The sequence below is a fragment of the Stylophora pistillata genome, chromosome 2 (genome assembly GCF_964205215.1).
Source record: "Stylophora pistillata chromosome 2, jaStyPist1.2, whole genome shotgun sequence".
NCBI classification, from domain to species: Eukaryota; Metazoa; Cnidaria; class Anthozoa; order Scleractinia; family Pocilloporidae; genus Stylophora; species Stylophora pistillata.
In genome coordinates, this window is record NC_142520.1 from 23330787 (window position 1) to 23352406 (window position 21620).

The 21620-nt window shown below is 40.0% G+C and overlaps 3 protein-coding genes across 3 annotated transcripts; 1 reads left to right on the top strand and 2 right to left on the bottom strand.

Annotated features, from left to right (window-relative positions):
• Window positions 1-5565: 5565 nt before the first annotated feature.
• On the top strand, window positions 5566-12732 carry LOC111341812 (tetratricopeptide repeat protein 38-like). The gene is made up of 6 exons (XM_088748760.1): window positions 5566-5846; window positions 7269-7344; window positions 7659-7812; window positions 8458-10637; window positions 10752-10829; window positions 10911-12732. The coding sequence occupies exons 4-6, from the start codon at window positions 10518-10520 to the stop codon at window positions 10935-10937; spliced, it is 225 nt and encodes a 74-aa protein (XP_088604886.1). The 5' UTR covers window positions 5566-5846; window positions 7269-7344; window positions 7659-7812; window positions 8458-10517; the 3' UTR covers window positions 10938-12732.
• Window positions 12733-14634: 1902 nt separating this feature from the next.
• Window positions 14635-15102, bottom strand: LOC148737888 (uncharacterized). The gene has a single exon (XM_088749348.1). The coding sequence runs from the start codon at window positions 15100-15102 to the stop codon at window positions 14635-14637; it is 468 nt and encodes a 155-aa protein (XP_088605474.1).
• A 1336-nt stretch (window positions 15103-16438) lies between these two features.
• On the bottom strand, window positions 16439-21309 carry LOC148737889 (fibrinogen C domain-containing protein 1-like). Its single transcript, XM_088749349.1, has 4 exons — window positions 21276-21309; window positions 19981-20106; window positions 18880-19245; window positions 16439-17681 (listed from the first exon to the last, which is right to left on the bottom strand). Exons 1-4 carry the CDS (start codon window positions 21307-21309, stop codon window positions 17506-17508), a joined length of 702 nt encoding a protein of 233 aa, XP_088605475.1. The 3' UTR covers window positions 16439-17505.
• Between the last annotated feature and the right edge of the window lie 311 nt (window positions 21310-21620).

The window sequence follows — 21620 nt, forward strand, 5'->3', positions numbered from 1 at the left end:
TGTTTACATTTGAATTAATCGATGGAACTTTCACTCATTTAATACCTGAATTCAATTATCCCTAACTATTTGTTCGTTATAAAACGGTGAGCGACGTTTACTCGACAAATAAAATTTCGGCAAGCCTTTTGGACAAACTGCTCCCTGTTTGTTGAGTATCACCCTCGGCCAACGACCTCGACCTCGCCCTAGGAATAAGCCTAGCGATTCGGCAATTTGTACAAGACCATCATCATTCGAGTTTCCTCCAATTAAACCTGAGCAATCTTTGCCACTGCAATGAGAGCTTGCTCTCACTCCAGCTTGTTTTTCATGGGTTCCACGGCCTCCCCTGAGCACCCACCACCTCTGCCTAATACACCATATTCTTGTGATCCCTCTTCCCCACCACAAAACCCTCCACTTGCTTTTGGGACCAGCGCTTGACCTCCAAAGCAAACGTCATTTGTCATAATTGTGAGGCAACAGAGTATGCAACAGGAGACTTTTTCCGAAAAATAGATGTTCATAGTTGACAAAATTGGGAATATAAAAAAAAAATAATAGTAACAAATAAATAAAATAATGAAGGCTCTAGTGCAAGCATCTTATTAGGGCGAATAAAGCGTGCAATCGTTTATTTAACTTGCCATATTTGATTTGGAGTTAGAGTCAACGGTGGGGAAAAGAGGTGGGGAATGGGGAAAGGCGAAAAATATTCGTTGCCCCACTGACCTCCTGTAGTGTCTAAAAATGAAGAAGTATGCCACAAAAGGCAGCCACGAAGGCGAACAACAACAGTACACACAGTACACGTTTCTTTAATAATCTTCCCGCGCTCACACTTTCCCGGATGTATACTTTTACATAAACAACCGCTGTCCTAGTATACTACATTCCCTCTCTTTCTTCGCTTAGATGGTTGACCTCGAAAGACAGAAACATTACAAACTTCCACTTTGTTTAGACACCGTAAAAGTTCAATTCGATTCCAAATGTTCAAGACAAAAATCACGCTAAACATAAACATAGCCTTGGCCGTTCAGCTTATAAAACAACGTTTCAATGTCACTCATGTAATAACAACGAACAGTAATATGAAAATGCCAATGTCACTAGTTTTAGTACAGAACGTAGTCACTCAGAGCCTTTGGACGGCTCGTAATTCTGCCGGATCTTCTCACATGCTGCTGAGCTGTAGGTACAGTAGAAGGTACATCTTCTGGTGGTGATTCAGCCATTGGTACTTGATCCTCTGCCACAGGTGGCGTCTCAAATGACTTAGGTTCAGTCCGTGGTTTAGCGTCCTGTTGTGGCGTTTCCTGTTCTTCTAGATCTGGCATATTAAAGGACTTAATATGCTGAAGGCTGCGTTTGTACTGGACACCTTGAGGCGATCGCAACACCACCTGGTCCCCATAACGAGATATCACCTGATATGGTTCCTTCTCATAGCAAGGTGACAGCTTATTTTCTTTCTTCTTCTCAAGCAGAACACTGTCTCCTTCTTTCACATTTCGATCTCTGGCATGGAACTTCTTGTCCACATAGTCCTTGTTAAGCTGCTTTCTCTGATTGTCCCGATCACGAACGGCTTGGTCGCTCACTTCTACCTCCTCCTCTTCAACATTGACTAGCTCAGGCATTTTAGTTGTCAGCTTTCTCCTAAACAATAACTCGGCGGGACTCTTTCCTGTGGTTGAATGTGGCGTGGACCTGTATGCCAAAAGGAACCTGTTTAGCTCCTCTCTCCAGTTCTTTCCTTCTGCATGGGCTGCTCTCATGGACTTCAGAAGCGACCTGTTTTGCCTCTCTACCTCACCATTAGCTCTTGGCCATAGAGGTGTTGTGTAATGGTGATCAATCCCCATTTCATTCAGGTAATCTTCTACTTCTTTAGATACAAGATTTGAGCCATTGTCGGTACGCAGACCTTTAGGCAACCCATGTCTTGCAAATTGGGCATTCAAGCAATGAATGATGGTTTTGCTGGAAGTTGTTCGGATAACATCAACCTCTATCCACCGGCTGTAATAATCAACGAGAACTAACAAATGTTCCCCAGAAGGTAACGGACCCATTAGATCCACAGCTACTTCTTCCCATGGTTGGTTGGGTAACGGTGTTGACTTCAATGGTGGGGGTGGAACGTTCTTTGTAACCATCTGGTACCCGTAACACTCTGCACATCTTTTCTCGGCATCACGAGCCATAGCAGGCCACCAGACTTTTGTTCTAAGTCTCTCCTTTGTCTTTGTGACTCCTTGGTGCCCCTCGTGTGCCAAACTAACGACTCTCTTGCGAAGTGCTTGGGGTATAACAATTCTTGTCCCCCGGAGAATTACATGGCCAATAAAAGTCAACTCATTGCGCACTGGCAAATACTGCTTTGGGGCATTGTCCCATTCCCTTCGATGAGACAATTCCTGAGTGCTTGCAACTCAGAGTCTTGTGCTGAGACTTGTTCAATCTCTTTGATTCTCAATGCAGCAGGGACAGCATGTAGAGCTATCGCGCGTACATATCCATCATCTTCCGCGGAATTGTCTGAAGCAGGTATCTTCGTCAGTCGGGAAAGGGCATCTGCGATGTTTTTTCTTGACGGCACATAGCAAACTTGATAGTTGTACGGTTGTAAACGCAGAACCCAGCGCTCTATTCTGGCTGAAGGTTTAGACTTCCTTGAATAGATGACTTTAAGTGCTTCATGGTCTGTCACCAGATCAAACTGTGGAAGCCCGTACAAGTAGAGGTGGAAGCGTTCACAAGCCCAGACTAAGGCTAGTGCTTCCTTTTCTGTCTGACTATAACGACGCTCCACTTGACTCAAACTACGACTAGCATAACAGATGGCACGGCTTTCTTTCTTGCACCAGCACGGCGCCAAGTCCAACAGGACTTGCATCAGCAATAACACGGGTGGGTGTGACCTTATCGAAGTAAGCTAGGACTGGTGCACTTGCAACTTGACTCTTCAATCTCTGAAACGATTGCTCCTGCTCCTTGCCCCAAACGAACGGTTCCCCTTTTCTTTTAAATAATTTTTAAACTAGATTAAAGGTGAAGACAGAATATTGGTAGAGATCAATCATCAAGCGGGCTACCCGTTTTTGAAGATGGAGTATCTTGTTTAAGTGCGTTTTGGCTACCTGTCCCCAGGCAGAGCTGTTTACAGTTATCTATGCTACAATAGTTTATCTCATAACTTTATAGTTGTGACCAAGAAAATATGCAAACACATCTCTCACACCAAAAATTCGCTACTAATTTTTATGCCTAAAAAGTAAGGGTGGTCTAAATTATCATCGCCGCCCTCGTCACTTCTGGAAGATTAAAAATATCTTCAAAGGCAAAAATTTCTTATTTGTTTTCCCTACCCACCATTATACCTACACCTACAAATATGAAATTGTCATGTACAAAACAATTTGTAAAATTTCTGCTGCAATGAGTGGCTACTGGTAATTTCTCAAATACTCCCTCTACCCTTCTCCCTTGTCATCGGCACTACACCTCAAGAGGGTGAGTGACAAAAGGGGTACAATTGGGTTGGACAAAGACGCTGTCCTCACCATATCCCCTTTTCCTTCACAGAGGAGCCCCTTATGGACAGCAATATGAGCAATTGATTACTGACAATATACTTCCATTCTCGTTTCTTTCAGAAATACTGTCCAAGCATATCTAACGTGTGAAGATATATTAATGGAGAACCCAACTGACATGTTTGCTTTGAAGATGGCTCACAACTCCTACTTCTAGAGATTCAATGCAAGGGTGATACCGAAATGGAAGGAAAACATGCCACTCTATGGGTAGATGGCTTAGCACTAACTGTTCTAAGTTCTTTCAGCATTCAATCAGTGTTTAGTCTGTCTTGTGTGGAGGATCCTGCCTTTCTCTCCGAAGTAAGAGGCTAGTCAATCAATCAATATCAATATCAATCGATACTTTATTTACCCACGTAGCGTCAATGAACTCATAGAGCTCGTTCAAAATATGTACGTGCCAGAGAACTTGAAAATACTTGCGTGTCAGAGAGCTTGATCTCATAAACAGCCCTGTTTGTGTCTACCTAAAAAGGTTGTTAAGTTAAACTTCAATTAAATACTGTTTTTGATAACCGTAATGACTCGCTTTAGAGCCTTACCCCTTGCAAACTGAATTCCCAGTTTTCTGGGAATTCCTAGGAATTCCAAGGAATTCTCAAAAATTCCAAACTATGCAAATCAGCTGTAATATGAAAAGCTTGGAATTACTGGGAATTTCTGGGAAAGGAAGGTTCCAGTTTTGTGAGGACTTGGAATTCCTAGGAATTCTCAAACATTTTTAACTCTGCAAACTTAGCTCTGATTTGAAAAGCTTGGGATTACTGGGAATTTCTGGGAAAGGAAGGTTCAAGTTTTGTGAGGACTTGGAATTCTTAGGAATTCCTAGGAATTCTCAGCTATACAATTACCACCTTTAAGTTAAGAAGGGCGGAATTCTTGGGAATTTCTGGGAATTGAATTTGAGGCAAATTAAATAACCCTGAAATCCAAATAATTCAGAGAAATTCTCAATACCTTGAATATGAAGGTTTCAAGACAAGGAGTAATTTTAGAGGCTTAAAACTGTTTCAATAAAAGATATGCTAAAAAAAAAAATATACCAACCAAGACTGAGATGTATATACCTGAGATGTATATACTGAGATGTATATAACCAAGACTGAGATGTATATATGGTTTATGTTTATCATGAAATATATTATTTAAGCTAAGGTTTAGTAAATCTCAATATAAATATGCACTTTTCCATAAAGCAGCAGTCAGTTATATAAAGTGCAAATTGTCAATTTAAATCCAATGTACCCATATCACAGATATGCTTTCTAACCTCAAAGGCCTCGTTGATTCCAGTCATAAAAGGTTTTCTTGTGATGCAAAATGTCTCATGTGCGGAGATGCGCCGAAATCATAATACATAAACATAATCATAAGCATGGGTCAACGCTTCGGAATGTGCACATTAATTTGTAGGCAAAAATTCTACCGTACTATAACCGCTTCCTTCTCTTGTACAAATGTTTCTTCGTTACGAGACGCACTTGACTCTGTTGGCGCCGCTGCTAGCTCAGTAGAAGCGAAACAGGAATCGAGATGGTTGTGTTGGAACGTGTCGCTGAACGCTTGTTACGGTCCATCGGAGCAACTTCAGAATACCCGTCCATGTGTCAGGAGGCTTTGAAGAATGAGTCCATCTGTTATAATAATGAGGGTAAAACACGTTTGTAATCACAGTTAAAATTGTGATTGCCTTCTGGTTGTTTCTCAACTTTGCCGTGAACACAACTCAAGTCTGGGTTTCGAGTCTTTGTTTCCTCGACGGCTTCCGGCCACAAATCTTGCATTTGTAGTACATTCGATTCTTCTCGATTATGTTTACGTAGAGTGAATTCACATCATTACTTAGACCATCTTCAGAACATGGGTCCAAGGTAAACCCATCGTCACCATCGCCGATCAGCTCAGTGAAACCTTGCGCGTTCTCTTAAGACTGCAATTGGGTAAGCCAGCGGATGATCTTACCCGTGATTGGAAACAAAGGAGATTCCATTTGGCGCTCATCTGTGAATGTACTTTTCATCTATTGATCGCTCGTGCGTTAAGTTATTCTTCTCTCGACTGCTTTGCTTATATGACATCTCTAAAGATGAGTATTACCGTCGAGCAATGGGAAAATGAGAATAGCGTGAGTGCTGTAAATGAAAAGCAAGTCTTTGGCGCCGTGAAGTTGAAAGAAGGGACAACGTACAACCATCGATTGGCCGGCACAAGGATCGAGCGGCCATTTAATTATAAAGCTACGGATTCTGAAAGTTTGTGGTGAGTACAAATTGCGATATTTGGTACGTGATCAAACCTGAGAAGCGAATCGGTCACATGCATGCCACAGTTTCTTAAACTTACGCTTTTCAATGAAATAAATCTATCAGTAGGCTAAAGGTTTCAGGATTAGTTTAGTCGCGTTTGGAATTTGGCAACTGAAGCTGCGAGCCCAGCAGAAAAAGACAAACGGCTGCTTAGTCTGCAGTTTGGGATAACTTCATTGCAATTAATTATTACAGTTACAACAAGAATTCAATATTAAAAATCAATTATTTAACTGTAACAAGGCCCTTCACTCCCAAGAGTGTTCAGTCAAAATTGAGAAGAAATCTCACAATTTCAACTTGCAGAATCGACAAAAACAAACAACATAGCATGAAGATGTTGCTTGATAGCTTACATTTGAATTTTAACACACAAGTTTTATCCAAAGAAGTTACAACCACATTAAATTAAGTCAAAGCCTGACTCAGGGAGGAAAGGATAAAATGTTGTTTGTATCATTATCCCAAATTAAATTATTCCTTTCAAGACTATTTTTTGACTGATAGTATTTATTGCAATAAACATAACCCAAGCTATTGCATTTCATGAAAAAGAATCAACAGATTTATTCACAATTTGTGTCAAACCAAAATTACTGATTCACTAGGACTATTTTAAATGAATAGCTGTAATTGAGGATAATTAATACGAAGTTTTCAAGAAAAGAAGAAATTTCATCCTAATATTATTGCATGTTGATGTTAATATACAACAGCAAATAATTAACATGTAAACCTGAGTTAGCAGGTAAATAAATTTCATTGACTGCTTAAATTTATAGTTGGGAGTTAATACATATATTTATTTGATATTAGTTGCCTTGAAGTATTCCTAAAATTCCCAGTAATTCCTTGGAATTTCCAGCAAGTTTTTAGATTCACAGTATTACAGGGAAGTCATTGGTACTCTGAGTTGGAATTCCTAAAAATTCCCAGGAATTCCAAGTCCTGTTGGATTATGAATGTGGAATTTTTTAGAATTTCTAGGTTTTTTTGGGAAATTTCAAGGTTTTTGGGGAATTTCTAGGTTTTTTTTTGGAATTTCTAGGTTTGTTTTGGGAATTTCTAGGTTTTTTTTGGGAATTTCTAGGTTTTTTGAGAATTCCTCGGAATTCCCGGTCCGAATTACCGTGAAAACTCACACCTCTCATTCCCAGTAATTCCTAGGAATTTCTAGGAATTCCAAGATCCATTTCACAAGAGTAGGCCGCGCTTATTTACTTATGGTACCTCAAGGGAAGGCGCTTATTAGAAATAGGGCGCTTATTTAAAAAAAAAGTATGAAAAAAAAAGGAGAAAAGAAAAACAGCAATGAGTTGAGTGTTAATATGACAGGTTTTGAGGAAACATTAAATTACCTTTCTATCAACGGCAGATATCTTCACGGAATGTACGAGTTTGGCCTGATAGAAACAGGAATTTACAGAGAAGCGGAGAAGCATGCACTTAAGGTTAGCTTTAAAACTTTGTTGATAGCAATTTTGTGATATTTAACTTCTTAAACAATTTAGGAATAGCCTGTCGTGATCTTCATTCTGAATCATGGCTGGGTAGTAGGCTTACAGTCTACATTTCCTTGTTGTGCTTCACATAATACTTCAATGATGTGGCTGTGTTCATTGCCTGAAGAGGCAGACTTCACCATTTTGCAGTCAAAACGCTGCAGTGATTACCACATCAGAAGTGGTTACATCCTAAAACAAACAATGGTATTCCAATGGAAGTGTTTTTTTTTTTTTTTTGTTTCCTTTTTTTTTTCTTGCAGTAATTTTATCTTGCGAAGGGTCTTGAATTGAATCCAAGAGATTGCTGGAGCACTCATGCAAAGGCCCATGTTATAGAAATGGAAGGACGTTAGGATGAAGGAATTAAATTCCTTAGCACGACCTTGAATGACTGGACTGTTAGGCCTACATACGGTGAATTGTACTTAACGTTAGCACCGCTGTCTTGCGCATGATATATAAATTTTTTTTTAATTTTACCTAACGTTAGAACCGCTTTCCTACGCATAATATATAAATTTTCTGCTGTTGCTGCCATTTAGATCTGGAGATTAAAAATAATTGGAAGGGTTGCAATAAGTTAGATTTAGAAGCCTTGGGCTCACATACCGAGATAACAGTCAAGTTTTTTTTTTTTTTGTTTTTTTTTTCAGCTTGCATTGGCTCGTTATACCAAGAGTAAAGTTACATGAATTTTTCCTTCAGGGGATTTAAAGAAAAATAAGCTCACACCCATACAATAATTCCGCCAGACACAGCCTTCAGTCTGAGCCCCATTGAGATTTTGGGCAATTGTCAGAAAACCCTAGCTTCAGATAACGGTACTACAAAATACCAGCAGGAGTTCTTTTTCTTTCCCGTGGTATGCAGTACGCCCTTAGTATTCCAGCACGTGCTGTGAAAGACATCGAGCCATTTCAACACACTTACTTCTCTCTGCCCTCCGATTGAAGCTTCCCCAGCAACAACAATAACAACAACAACAACAACAACAACAACAAAAGGACCACATTATTCCGTATTAATTTTAACTGTGCAGCTTTTCTTTCTTGTTCAAAGGTTGGGAAACGTTGCCATTCTGGTGCCATGCTTGCCTTAGTGGATGCTTCCTCACTGCTCTACACAGTTCAGATGGAAGCTAATGAGATAACACGTACCTGCAGATGTGTTGGGAATATCATTATTTGTTATTTTGTCGATCAATCGTTTGATCTATCGAATGATTCATAAATCAATTCATGGCACAATCAGTTGTACTAATCATTTGGCAGTCAGTCTACTAATTATTCAACCATTCAATCAATAATTTACTCAATAGATAGATTAAGGTACTATTCAAATAATCTATGAATCAATCGAGATTAAGCCTTAAAAAATTAAGCATTATTAATCATTGTAATGCAATTATTGTATACTGAAATTATTGGCATGGCTGAATTAAACGCACGACGTGATCCATTTTGTTTTACGATGTTTTTTGTTGTTTGTTTGTTTTTTTTCCTTGAGGTGTTGATGTTAATGATCGGTGGAGAGAGCTGTTTCATTTGTGGGAGTCACACACAAATAATCACATTTTGGTACGTGCCATACGTTACGCGGAGGTGTAGCATACAATAAATTATCATCTTCATATGCAAGTTGAGGAAAGTCGCAGGTGGTTACTGCAATGTCAGCAAACCTTGCAAAATGCCAATTACAGTCCCTTTTGAGAAAGCTCCGATGTGACATTTCTTAATGGTTTAAGGGAACCTCCACTCTTCTAACAATAGCGCTCAAACTATTCCAAATATACTTTTCAATACATCTGGTTTGAAAAAAGTTGTCTTACCAAGCATTCTGCCTTTTTCTTTTTTCTTATTTCTTTACATGTATGCGAGGTGGGAAATGTATATGACAGTGTCAGTTACTCCTGAAGGGATTTTGGCCATCTCCTGGAACTCCTTTTATATATTTGAGCTCCCGACGTCTGCATTTTGATAGTAACCCTTGGTTTCAATTTGCAAGAGCTTCAAAAGTAATGCGGGACTACCGAGATTTTGCCTTACTCTGTTGGGTGATTGGTCTAAGAAAACCCTTTACACCTCTTCAACCAATCAGAAGCAAACCTAGAATCAATGGCAAACTGGGAACTCCTGCGTTTTCCCGCGCCTCAGGCAGTTCTAATTTTGAGTCCTCGTTGGTTCTAAGTGATAGTTCCTTTCCTTATGGTAGGCTGATGTGATTACTTTGGTTTTCGCTCACGTTACCCAAGAGAGAATCGCTCTCCTTTCCTGGGTGGTCTTGCACAATGAAAAATACAAGCTGGTTCTTTCACCCAGACCTCTCATTAGCTATTGTTTAATTGATTTTTTTTTCCATATTTTGTTCAACTATTAACTTTTTCAACTCAGGTTTTCAATGATGTTGGTATGATGATGCATACACTGGGAGCAGAAAAGGAAGATGCAACACTAACTTAATGATGTCACTTAGAGACTTTGTTAGGAAATATGGGAAAAAAGTGTAGAAGAACGCTCAGATCAGCAACCTGTCATTAAGTAAAAGAGTGTTTAGTCATCTCTCAAGCGTCGATGGATTTTTGGCATTCTGATTAACTTACTACACTTCCTTCGATGTTAAATAGCCGCACACTTAAGTTATAGTTATTTATAACCGACCACATCACCAAATACTTTCCCAGAAACTGAAAAGGAGAGCATGAGAAGCGAGCGGAAATTTTATTATCATTATCTGCAAACGAGATTTGGTTGTTCCAGCTCGTGGTCGTAAAATTATTTCAAGTGACTGCTTTTCAGTGAGATTGTCTCATAAAAAGAAAGTAACTGAGAGCGGCGATATATTCAAACAATAGAAAGATTCATGAACTATCGTGAAAGAAGCACGTTACGTTAACCTTAGGTTAAAGTTTGTTCACGTATTTAAGAGCGTGACTTTTGTCTCTAGTAATATAATTATTTTGAAATTCTTTGTCTCTATGTGAGACGTTTTCAAGGGAGGAAGGGACCTTTAGAACGGGGGAGTCAGGCGCTAAGTTATTTGTCATCTCGATTATTTTTGTTATTAATGGCTCATGTTCTACTAAGGCATTAGCTCGATCGTTATTATGGCTTAGCCTTGCAATGTCTATTTTTTGTTTTTGGTTTTTTTGCTTTGTTTTGAGGGATGGCTCAGGAACAAATTGCAAAGTATCTGGAGAGGTTGGTTTGGTCCTCTGTGAAGCATTTGAACAGGCTGGCAAGGTACACTCACCTCTTTTACGGTCTCCCAACTTGACTTCACTAAACACTTAACGGACTTATGACTGGAACAATGAAATTCTTGAGGTTTAATTTTGTGTCTTTTTTTTTTGAAAGGGAAACTTTGACAGAGCTGTAGACATTTTAAAACCCTTCCGTTATGACGTTGTCAACATTGGGGGCAGTAACGCACAGGTTCGTATATTTTATTGCAATTCATCGTCGTTCATTATTGGAACTTGTGGCAACGTCTCTTTGGTTTCTTTTCATTGACAGTGCGGAATATCTATAACTTATTCCTGAATCACGCTGCTCTGCATTCATCACGAAAAGAGCAGCATCACTTGGCAAAGTAAAGTGCAGTTTCTTTTGTATGATCCTATATCCTTTTCATATCTAAATTAGATATCTGTTTATCCTGGCAGAAGAGACGACGACATATGTTCATACATTTTTTTTCGCTGAAGAATTGGGTCACAATATTCAAGTTATGGCAAGATATTCCGGTAGCCTGTTATTCTCTCCCAAACCTGTTTGAGTGAAAGTTTTTAAACTGTAAAACACCCCACTCAAGGCTCGAAACTAGCCAAGTGGCTAGTGACAACTTAGGTGTTACAACAATTTCAGCTCGCTTACTGGCTCAACTCAGGTCTGGAAATCGAAAACCACTAAATGTCTATTAGTCTGTGACTAGTGGGCTACCCTCAGTGCCATTGGAACCAGTTAGTGTGAGGTCGACACGCGTGTTATTGAAAAGCTATCACTTCTTTATAAACTTCAGATCTAATGCGTGAAATATAACCCACAATGGAATTGAGCTGAATACTATTAAGCGATACCTGGGCTGAGTCTTCAGCAAAGTGAGATGGTTTTTCTTTACACAAACGTCAAACTTTTCGTTATTGTTGAGACCCTTGGGCTAAAAGAAACTCTTTGAAAAAGATTCAGAGATTAAGTGTGGCCATTTAAACGAACACCACCCAGCTCCCAGTTCAAAATCTTTGGCTCGAGCCGAGAGTGTGATTTTGTACATATTTATAATCAAGTCAGAAATACGGGGTAATTTATGGTACGGGGTCACGGAGGGGGGGGGGATGGAGGGATGGAGGGTGGGGCATCATTTGTGTCTCATTTCCTGACCCTGCTAATGCATTTTTTAAAGCGTATTTTTTCATCTTAAACAATTCCAACAAAATTTTTTCCACGCACGCTAGCGTTTCTGGTTTGCTCCAAACAGCTCTCATTACTGGATTTGCAATTGAGAACGCATATATTTTGAAGCGTTATCGCCTATCGTCCAAAATAAAAGAAAAGAACGTCCGAGAACGCAGAGGGCAGCCACAGTGTATGTTTGGGACCTTTATCTAAAGTGATCAAAAGTCCGCCTTTTCACTTTTGTACTCAAGAAACAGTTTTTTCTGTTGTTATCGGTCCCTTGTGTTGATGTATCCCTGGTCATGGAACATCCGAAAATTCCAAAAATACGACTTTTCTTAAATAAAACTCTGCAAGATTAACCCTTAACGAAAAGGTGTGTCTTCTTTCCGGAGCATATAGACAGAGAGAAAGGCGATGAAAGAAATCGCTCCAATGACAGACCGACTCATGGGGCAGGCCCTTGCTTTACATGTGGAGTAAGGTCAGAGAGAGACTCTTAAAAATTCAAAATCGGATGGATAGCACCAACACAGTCCGGGTCAAAATAATGGCTCCATAATATTCGTTTAAGGAATTTAATTTACGAGAGCAATTCACCAGCTGGCCTGTAATTTCACTCTACGTTCATTTGTGTGTTGGAATTTTCGATTCAGTAAGTCGAAAGTGGTCCAGGGCTGAGATTGGTTCCTACGATTTTTTACTCACTGTTTGCCCCTCATTGGTTGTCAATGGTTTTCTCCTGATCACCTTCGTTCTCATGCTTAGGATACTCTCTCCTTCCAGATGACCCTGGTAACAAGTTTGCTTTTGGATTTGATTTCTCGACATTCAGTCGTAAAGTACTCTTACGTCATATCTCAAATTTTGTTGCATAACCACAACCATCTAACACCTTGTACAGTTTCCTGAGACAAAGTAAAATTTTATTTTGGTTGAGAAATCAGTGAACTCGTCTTAAAAAGGATTATTAAACTAAAAGGAAACAACACCTTTATCTCTTTCCACGTACGATAAATGGTTTGGTAAATAAGAGAATTGAACCCGAACGTTGCTATGCGTCCCTTGGAGCGTGGTGTGCAAAAAGATGTTTCAGTTGAACCCCTGTTAATTGGAGGTCTGCGGCCAAAGTGTAAAACTTGACTTGCATTGCTATGGTTTCATTGACACCATGTAACAAGGATTTTACACCTTATTAGAAGAGTAATTTCCTTACCGTTATATTAGTTTTGTGTAACTCTGACAGACAAACTATGTTTTCACGCTAAAAGTAAAATGCTAAGGTGAATTCAAGTTCCGCATATAGCTAACATCGTGTGGGAAAATTTTGCTGAAATGCACTTTTGTGAACTGGTCGCTACCGTAGTTGATTTAGTTAGGTTACTTAGTTAGAGACAAAGAGTCACTGAGGTCCTAATTAAAGAAAACATCGTAGTGCTTCTTAAGATGATTATGGTAGTTTAATATATTTTTTATATTCCTTCGTGCCCTTTTGTGGCAAGTTTCTTCTGTAGTTCTACAAGCAGGATCAGCTTGTATGCCCTCTCGGCTTAAGTTGTTCAGACCTGTTATTCACGTTTACACTTATTCAAAAACTTTCAAGGAAAAGCGAGCTGCAAGCTCTCTTACCAGTGCAAGTTTTCCCATCTGCAATAATTCTATGTTTACATACACAAATATACGAATCAGGGGTATTTTGGCAAATAGCATTCGGATCAGAGACAGGTAACGTAGCCTAGCATTCATCACCATCTAATAAAAAACAATCAGATATAATGTGCAAATTATGATATGAAATTAACTGGCAATGGGCTCTTTGAATGTTTACGTCAGTGTTGCGGGAATTTGATAATTGCCTGACAACACAACGGTTTTCCCAATAAACTCGCGCTAAAATCACTCGCACACGATATAACTTTTTTTAACAGATATATTTTCCTCTCACAATGTGCCGAGTTCGATTACAACACACGCGGTGTATTTTAGAACAAAGGATATACAATCGGTGAATGTTTCCTTTGATTAGTTACAGTTAATAACGATGACAGATTCGATGCCAGTCCCTTTCCGGTGACTAAACAACTAAATTCTAAACGCGTTAAAAAGGTTTTGATTATGTAAACACACGATTTCCGACACTCTTCCCCCATTTGCCTCGAGAGGGCAAATGTCCACGAACTTAAACAGTTGGAAAATCAGTCATGATCAAGAAATGTGTTTATTGTTCATTCTCGTTAATATCCTGAATGCGAAATCTAGCTGCTGCTGCAGCATCCCTTCGGGGTCTGTAGACTGGCGCGTCTGCATTCTGGGTTGCCGTTGGGGTCTGTACTGACTTGTCACAGCTCAACTCCAGAGGATAAAATTGCTGAATTGGGCGCTCCAAATGCACCTTTCCGGATTATAGCTTCGCCCCACGAGTCACGCCATCACGGCTGATGATTAAGTCTTCAACGACGCCCAACTTTCACTGAGCTCGGTTCTTCTCCTCTAATTTGATGATAACAACTTCTCCCCTGGATGGATAGGTCACGTCTCCTTTGTGCTTCAGCCGGTGTCTCTCTCTCAGTCCACGGAGGTACTCTCTTGTCCAGCGTGACCATAGTGTATCCTTGCACCCCCTCAAATACTTAGCTCTCTTCCGCAAGTCATGTTCCTGAACGCGATGAGGTTATAACTCTGGTATCATGTTCGGTTGACCATACAGGAAGAAGCTCGGGGTCAGAATAGGTAGCTGAATATCGACATCCACGTAACTCAGTGGTCTGTTGTTTAGTGCCACTTCTATGTCTAGCAGTACCTCTTCAAGTTCAGTCCAGGATGGTAGACCGTTTCCAGTGTGCTTCTAAAGAGCTCCTTTTGCGAGTCCCTCCATTCTCTCGAGTTGCCCTCCCCACCACGGTGCAGAACTCAAATTGAACTGCCACTTGTTCCCTTTGTAAGCGAGGAATTTCTGGAACCTTTCATCTTTCTTCACTTGGTTAATCCTCTGGGCGGCACCAACGAAAGTTCTTCCGTTGTCGGAATACACCTTTTGCGGTCTTCCACGTCGGGCGACGAAGTGCTTGAAACTCGCGAGGAATTCTTTAGTTTCCATGTTGGGCAGCAAATCCAAGAATAAAGCTCGTGTCAGGCTACAGGCGTACATCAACACATACGCCTTTCCCTTTGTCTTCGCGTTCTTACGGTACTTCAACGGTCCCGCGCAGTCGGCGCCGACTACTTGAAAGAGTGTTTGACCTTCCGTCCGATCCCTTGGGAAGTCTCCTTGGGATGGGATAAAATGCTTGGGCTTGAAACCGCCGACAGCCATGGCAACTATTTAGAATTCCTTTGGTCAATCTTCAATGGCGTGGAACCCAGCACAGCTCTCGGACCTTTGCCATGGTACCGACGGCTCCCCGTGGAGCGTTCCGAGATGAACTCGTGTTACGAGCTTCTCTGTGAAGGGGTGACTATCCGGAAAATATACCGGGAAATGCCCTTGGATTCTACCGCATGAAACCACTGAGAAGGGGTAAAAACTTCAGAACATTTTAATGCAAGGTAGGCTTGGACCGTCATCAAAAACATCATGTAAATACATAGATAAATAAATAAATAAGGTAAAATAAAGTAAATAAAGTAATTGAGCAAAAGATAAAATGATTACTTCGTCATTAGATAAGGACATTCAAGCGAAAACGAAGAATGAAAGATTGTAAATGACAATTCCCCTATATATGGTGATTTCAGCGAAAGGGACAAGACACTGTGCAGTATAGTAACTTGACTTGGATGTACTGTACCAAAATATTGAGTGCCTTATCACATTATGTTACACAAATGTCAACAAATACTAGCAATTGAGGTTTCTTGCCCTCTCTCTCCTTATCGCAAGGAACAAGAACTTTTTTTTCCCTTTATTACGGAATAAAACTAGTAATTGCCACTAGTCGCTCTTCTCTCTTCCCTTACTTTTATCTCTCTACCTGTTTCCGCTTGAAGTTCAGGAACAGAACCAAGAAGAACTGATGACAGAGAATAGTTTTATCAGGTTCGAACTGCTTCAATTATAAATTATATTAACGCCTGTTCTAAGGCCGTTTCTCGTTAAAACTCACCTACTATTTTCTTATTACTCTTAACATAATATCTTCCACAATTTGGAACAAAATTCTCTGTTCTGGCCTCCTTAGTCAGGTTGTTTAGTTCACATAGTTTCTCTGAAATGACGTAGCTAAAGCTGCGACATAGAAAATCCTTGTTACATCAGGCTGATGGCATTCAACTGCAATCGATGATTTCATCGTTCTGAAGGTGTGTCCGTCTTCCAAGCATCATACCTAAAATGGCGTGTCCATCCCTCTTGCATTGTTGAGCGAAAAATTCATAGACATAGCACAGAGCAATTACAATGAAGAATTATATCTTCATTACCCTTAGCTCGTCCTTTTCTGTGAGAGAACTTTCGAATGAATTTCAAGTTAAAAAAATTAAATAAAATAAATTCCATGATGGTTTAACTCACGAGCGTCTGTGCGAGGAAATTTACAGATAGACTTTCCCATCTTACAGCATGAAAATACATATTTAAGTTGGCGTAATGTTATCGTAAAGCTGCCGTAAAGGTCTAATTTACACAGCTTACATTTCATTGAATGTTACATTTCATTGAATGTTACATTTCATTGAATGTTACATTTCGTAAAGGCACGCTTTACGCGGCCTTTACGCATTGACGTAAATCTGGAGTAATGAGACTTCCTTAAGAGACCTTTACGCACAAAGTAAAGTTGGCGTAAAATAGAGTTTTACGCCGCTTTACGCCATATTTACAATTCGTAAAGGCACGCTTGACGCCATATTTACGCACCGATGTAAAGCTAGAGTAATGAGTAAAATGAGAATAATAAAGCTAGAGTAATGAGTTAAGAGACCTTTACGCACAGCGCAAGGATGGTGTAATGTAGAGATTTACGCAGGCTTTACGTAAGAAAATAAATATAGATGTACTGAGTCAATCAAACACTTTCATTGTTTGATCAGGCTTAAAGAAAGCTTAAAGAGGTCTTCAGATAGTTGAGGAGGGGGGGAGGGGCAGAAATTTACCGGATTCTCGCTCTGCTGCATTCCAATACACCACCCCCTCCTCATTGGTAGCCACGTGCTCGTAGCCATCAGAATTGAGGCAATAACGCAAAAACATTTTTTGCACCGAAATACTCCAAAAAATACGCTTATTTCGTTAAGTGAAAAAATTTTTTTGGGTCTAGGTCCACTTTAAACTTTCCGCAATCGCTGTGACTACAAGGTTATTTTGTGATGTTCTGCTAAGGATGCATAACAGATCTCCGATGGTGATTAGTGATTAAGCTTTATATAGTACCACAAGGCAAACTTCGCCTGTGATCGTTGTTTAGTTGTGCCCTTTAACGGATAACAGCTGGTAAATCAAATACGACCTCTTTACAAAATTATAAGTTAGGAAAAAATTTGTTAAAATGTTGACATGACAGTGACAGCTTTCCAATGCGAATATTTTACGGTTTGTCACATTAGATATGAGTCTGAATGCATTTTCGTTTACTTACTTCGTCCCTTCAAACTCAATCTATCATAGAAACCTACTCATTATTCGAAGCTATCTCGAATGAGATGCGCGATATTGTAAAAGTCAGCCTTTACAATTTACTCCTGAGTGGCTTCCGGTCTTCCGGTCTTTTTGGTTTAATTTTCATTTCCTCCATTTCCTCAGCCAATGGCAATTAATATTATTCATTTCACAATGTTTGTACCACCACCCTCTCTTACAATGCCTTGCACTTTCACAGTTTTTGTCTCTCTGACCATCATACGAATCTTTAGTGGAAAACTCTTTTCTATTTTGAGTTACCTGGTTCATCTCGCCATCTATGCAGATAAAAAAAGATAGAATTATGCTGAGTCAATTTTTTTTTCTAGTTTGTAAAAAAGAAAGAAGATGACAGAACAAATTAGATTGGCAGATGATATATCTAGAACTGGTTGATCATTAGATTTGCCGAATAGCAGAAGTTTTCCGAGCCCAGGATGACTTGAAAAAAAAAGCCCAGTCTGCGTGTTCTGGTCTACTGCAAAGCACGTGGGTAGTGTTTAGAGAAAGATAGAGGAGAAAGGGGAAAAGGACTAGGATGTAGTTAAAGAGTTCTTCACTTTTTCTTGATTACCCTGATAACCCTTTTGATATCATGTCATTGCTGAGCTGAGCCACAGATGAGAAAGGATCTTTTCTTGCAACAGATTGGGAAGTGGATAAAAAAGCTCAGAAAAACCATAGATCAAGAAAAAAAACAAATATACGCTGTAGGACAGGCACCGATACATGATAGCCAAGAGATGATCCGAGGCTTGATTGTCCGTGACATGGACTACGATATAAGGGATTCTGGTCAGCCACAAGACATTGCGCGCTTAGTCCTAAATTTTCCATTCCATTTTTATTCTTGAAATCTCCATTGTGTTCTATCATCCAAGAGCATTTACTGATTTAGATATATTTAGGGCTTAGCATTTGAGTGTTTATTCTGGGTACTTATTGTAGAGGTTTCCCACAATTTTTTCAACAAATTCTTTTTGGCAAAAAAGCTTGGACAGTCGATGGCATCTCGCTTTCCTTCACATGGAAGGCTTAAAGCCACGGAACAGACGAAAAACCTCAACCTCTGAAACGACAGGAATGGATACATCCAGCAAATGGCCAATTTTCGGATATTTTACTGTATTAAAGCGTCGATAAACTTTGCGCGAGGTGCAGGCACAAAAAGCAAATGATGACTCAAAGCTTGAAGTATTGTCGTGCCTGTACGACTCCTGCCATTCGCAAGCGATTTAGACATCTACCTTCAGCGATTAGTTCTAACCATAACTGGTAATATTTTCACGAATTTCCGGGAGTTGAGTGTAATATGAACGATTTTCTCTGCAGTTGCCCTCATACAAACAACAACAGGGGTATGGTTAACAAGGAATCTTCAACAGTTTAAGATCATATTCCACATTCTTAGGAAGTAAATATTCGCATACATATAGGATGGAATGCAAAATATTATCATAAAAGCTTCGTTATTACCTGGCGCTTCATATTTCAGCTTGTACCCGTCATCCTCATTCTGGACTTCAAAAGAATGAATCTGAAAAAATTTCCCCTGATCCAGATCAATTCGGAGTTTGTAGCGACCTCCTTTTGTCAGATGGTACATTTTGTCGAGCCCAAGCCAAAAATCTCCAGACAGATTACCAAAGCCTTCCTTGTATTGGAACCAATCTCTGTCTAAACTGAAAGAGGGATTTAATTTCTTTTGGAGTACTGTCCACCCCCCTCCATCCAAGGTTTGGTTGCAGAAAACATCAAAGGAACCCGCATTGTCCGGGTCTATGGTATAGACTCCGCTCCTTTGTACTCCAGAGTTGTACAGCTCAGCACAATCTCTAGGAACTGCGGGATATAATGTATTGGGAGAGGTCTTAGAATACATAGTCCAGACCAAGAATTAAGACTTGAGAACCCTTAAACTTGATTAAGCTCCAGACTTCTTGGCTCAGTTGTGGCAGTCGGCAAGATGTGGCTCCTTTATTCTGTACTTTCGCATCTACTTGTCCAAAACGAAATGTCAAAAAGCAACTGAATTTTTCACTCGGGTGCAAATATATATTCCACTCTAAAGGTAGCAAATTGATCTTAGGGAACCTAGAATGTAACCTAGAATGTAATTATGTCCGCCTCCCGGTTAGCTCAATGGATAGAGCGCTGGACTGTTGTGCGTGAGGTCGAGGGTTCGAGCCCCGGCCGGACCAATACTCAGGGTCTTAAAATAATTGAGAAGAATTTGCTACCTTTCTATAACATCAAGAAATAGTTAGATATTCTAGTCTTCTCGGATAGGGAGGAATAAATGGAGGTCCCGTCTCGTGTAGGGTTAGGGGCAGGAGACATTAATTTCCCACGCACGAGATTACTGTGTGATGGATGTCCTCCCTTGGGGTGGGATGGGTGGGTTTACTGGGCCCGCAGTAATTGGCGCAAACTGTTGCGGTGTCCCTGCCGGTCGGCGAAACTTAAATAAAGGAGTAATTTAAAGTGTTATTCATTTATCTACCTATTTACAAGAAATATTTAGTTTATATATTTATAAGTATTTATCAAGTAAGGAAGCGCTCTAAAGGATTCTACCGTAGCAGTGGTGTCCATCCCCAATGTATCCAGGACTACAAGAACAGTTGAACGATCCCTTGGTATTTGTACATATGGCATTGTCCCTGCTACAGTTGTTAATATTCTCAGAACACTCGTCGATGTCTGAAAGGATATCAAATGACAGTTAAAAGAAGGGACAGGGGGAAGGGTTAAACTATGCGTGCACTATGCATGAACAACTATGTACAACAAAAGCGATAATAAGAAACGTCATAAGAAGGAGCCTCAAACGCATATTTTTTAATAAGATTAGGGACCTTAAGAAACCACGACGGCGACGGCAACGAGGACGTGGAAAAACAAGAGATCTAATATAATTGGCAGAACAATAGCTCAGCACGTGAGTTTTGAAACTTTTTACATTTCTTAGCCGTCCTATGCAAAACAACAACGTGAAATCGCCAAAATTTGCGTCGTCTGCGAACCGAAACCGCGACGGCAAATCCATTTGGAACTCAACGGCTACTTTATACGTCATGCTGAAGTTCAGCTGTGGCGCTGTATGAGACAGTAGGCTCCTGCAGCTATTTTTGAAATTCTAACTAAGAGTAGGAATTCAATTTTTAATCCAAGTCTTCCTTGGCGTCGCCGTCGTGGTTTCTTAAGGTCCCTAATCACAAAAATGTAAAGAAAATGGTAAACACATATAGAAAACAGAAGAAAATATATAGCTCGTCTTCTCTTATTCGATACCAAAGTATCAGATCAGCGCCAAGGTTACGGCCCTTTTTTGCGGGAAGCCTGTGGAGTTGTGTCCATCGCCTCGGAATCCAAGATTACAAGACCAGTTAAACGATCCCTTGCTATTTGAACAAGTAGCGTTTTCCTCGCTACAAATGTGGATATTTTCGGCACACTAGTCAATGTCTTATAAAAAATCAACAGATTGCACTTATAATCGTAATTATCCTAACGCGGCTATAGCGTTGGCCTCAAGGATTGAGGAGGGCGCTAACCGGGGTTAGGGAAGGGGGTGGGAGGTGATATTTAAGTGTTTTATGGAAAATCTTTATTTAACCTTAGCTAATCTAGTTTTGATGGTAAAAGTAAGAGTTAATTCTGATCTTTAAACGCAATTCTGAGGGATACACTGAGATAAAAAAAAGTCACGTGGATGGAATGGGATCACGTGGAAGAGGCATATCGCGCTATTTGCAATGTAATCGCTCCAAAAGACAGAGAGGAGTTATTGCAAGCATTTAAAGTTCCGGTAACAAATGAAGTTTGCTCAGGTGACTTGAAGTCGCTGATAACCGCATACAAACAAGCACCTTCGAGGAACGTGAAAACACAGATCTTGAGCATATATGCAACGAGCGATTCAGCGAAATTCTTAAAGAAAATGCACAAGCCATTTGAAAAACTGATCGATCGACATATTAAGAAGGCAAGGGCTCATGCCAAAAATGTTGGAGCTGGTTCAACGTCAACAAACTGCCACACCACAGAGTGTGATAACGTTTGATAACGTATGATAACGTTTGACGGCGTAGAGAAGAAAGAAGACCTAAAACACGACCATGGTGAAGCCAGAGAGGCGATTCTTCAGTGGAAGGCGCATATAATCGGGACAAAGAATCAAGAGAGAGCCAAACAGAATTTGCTCGCGTCCCTCC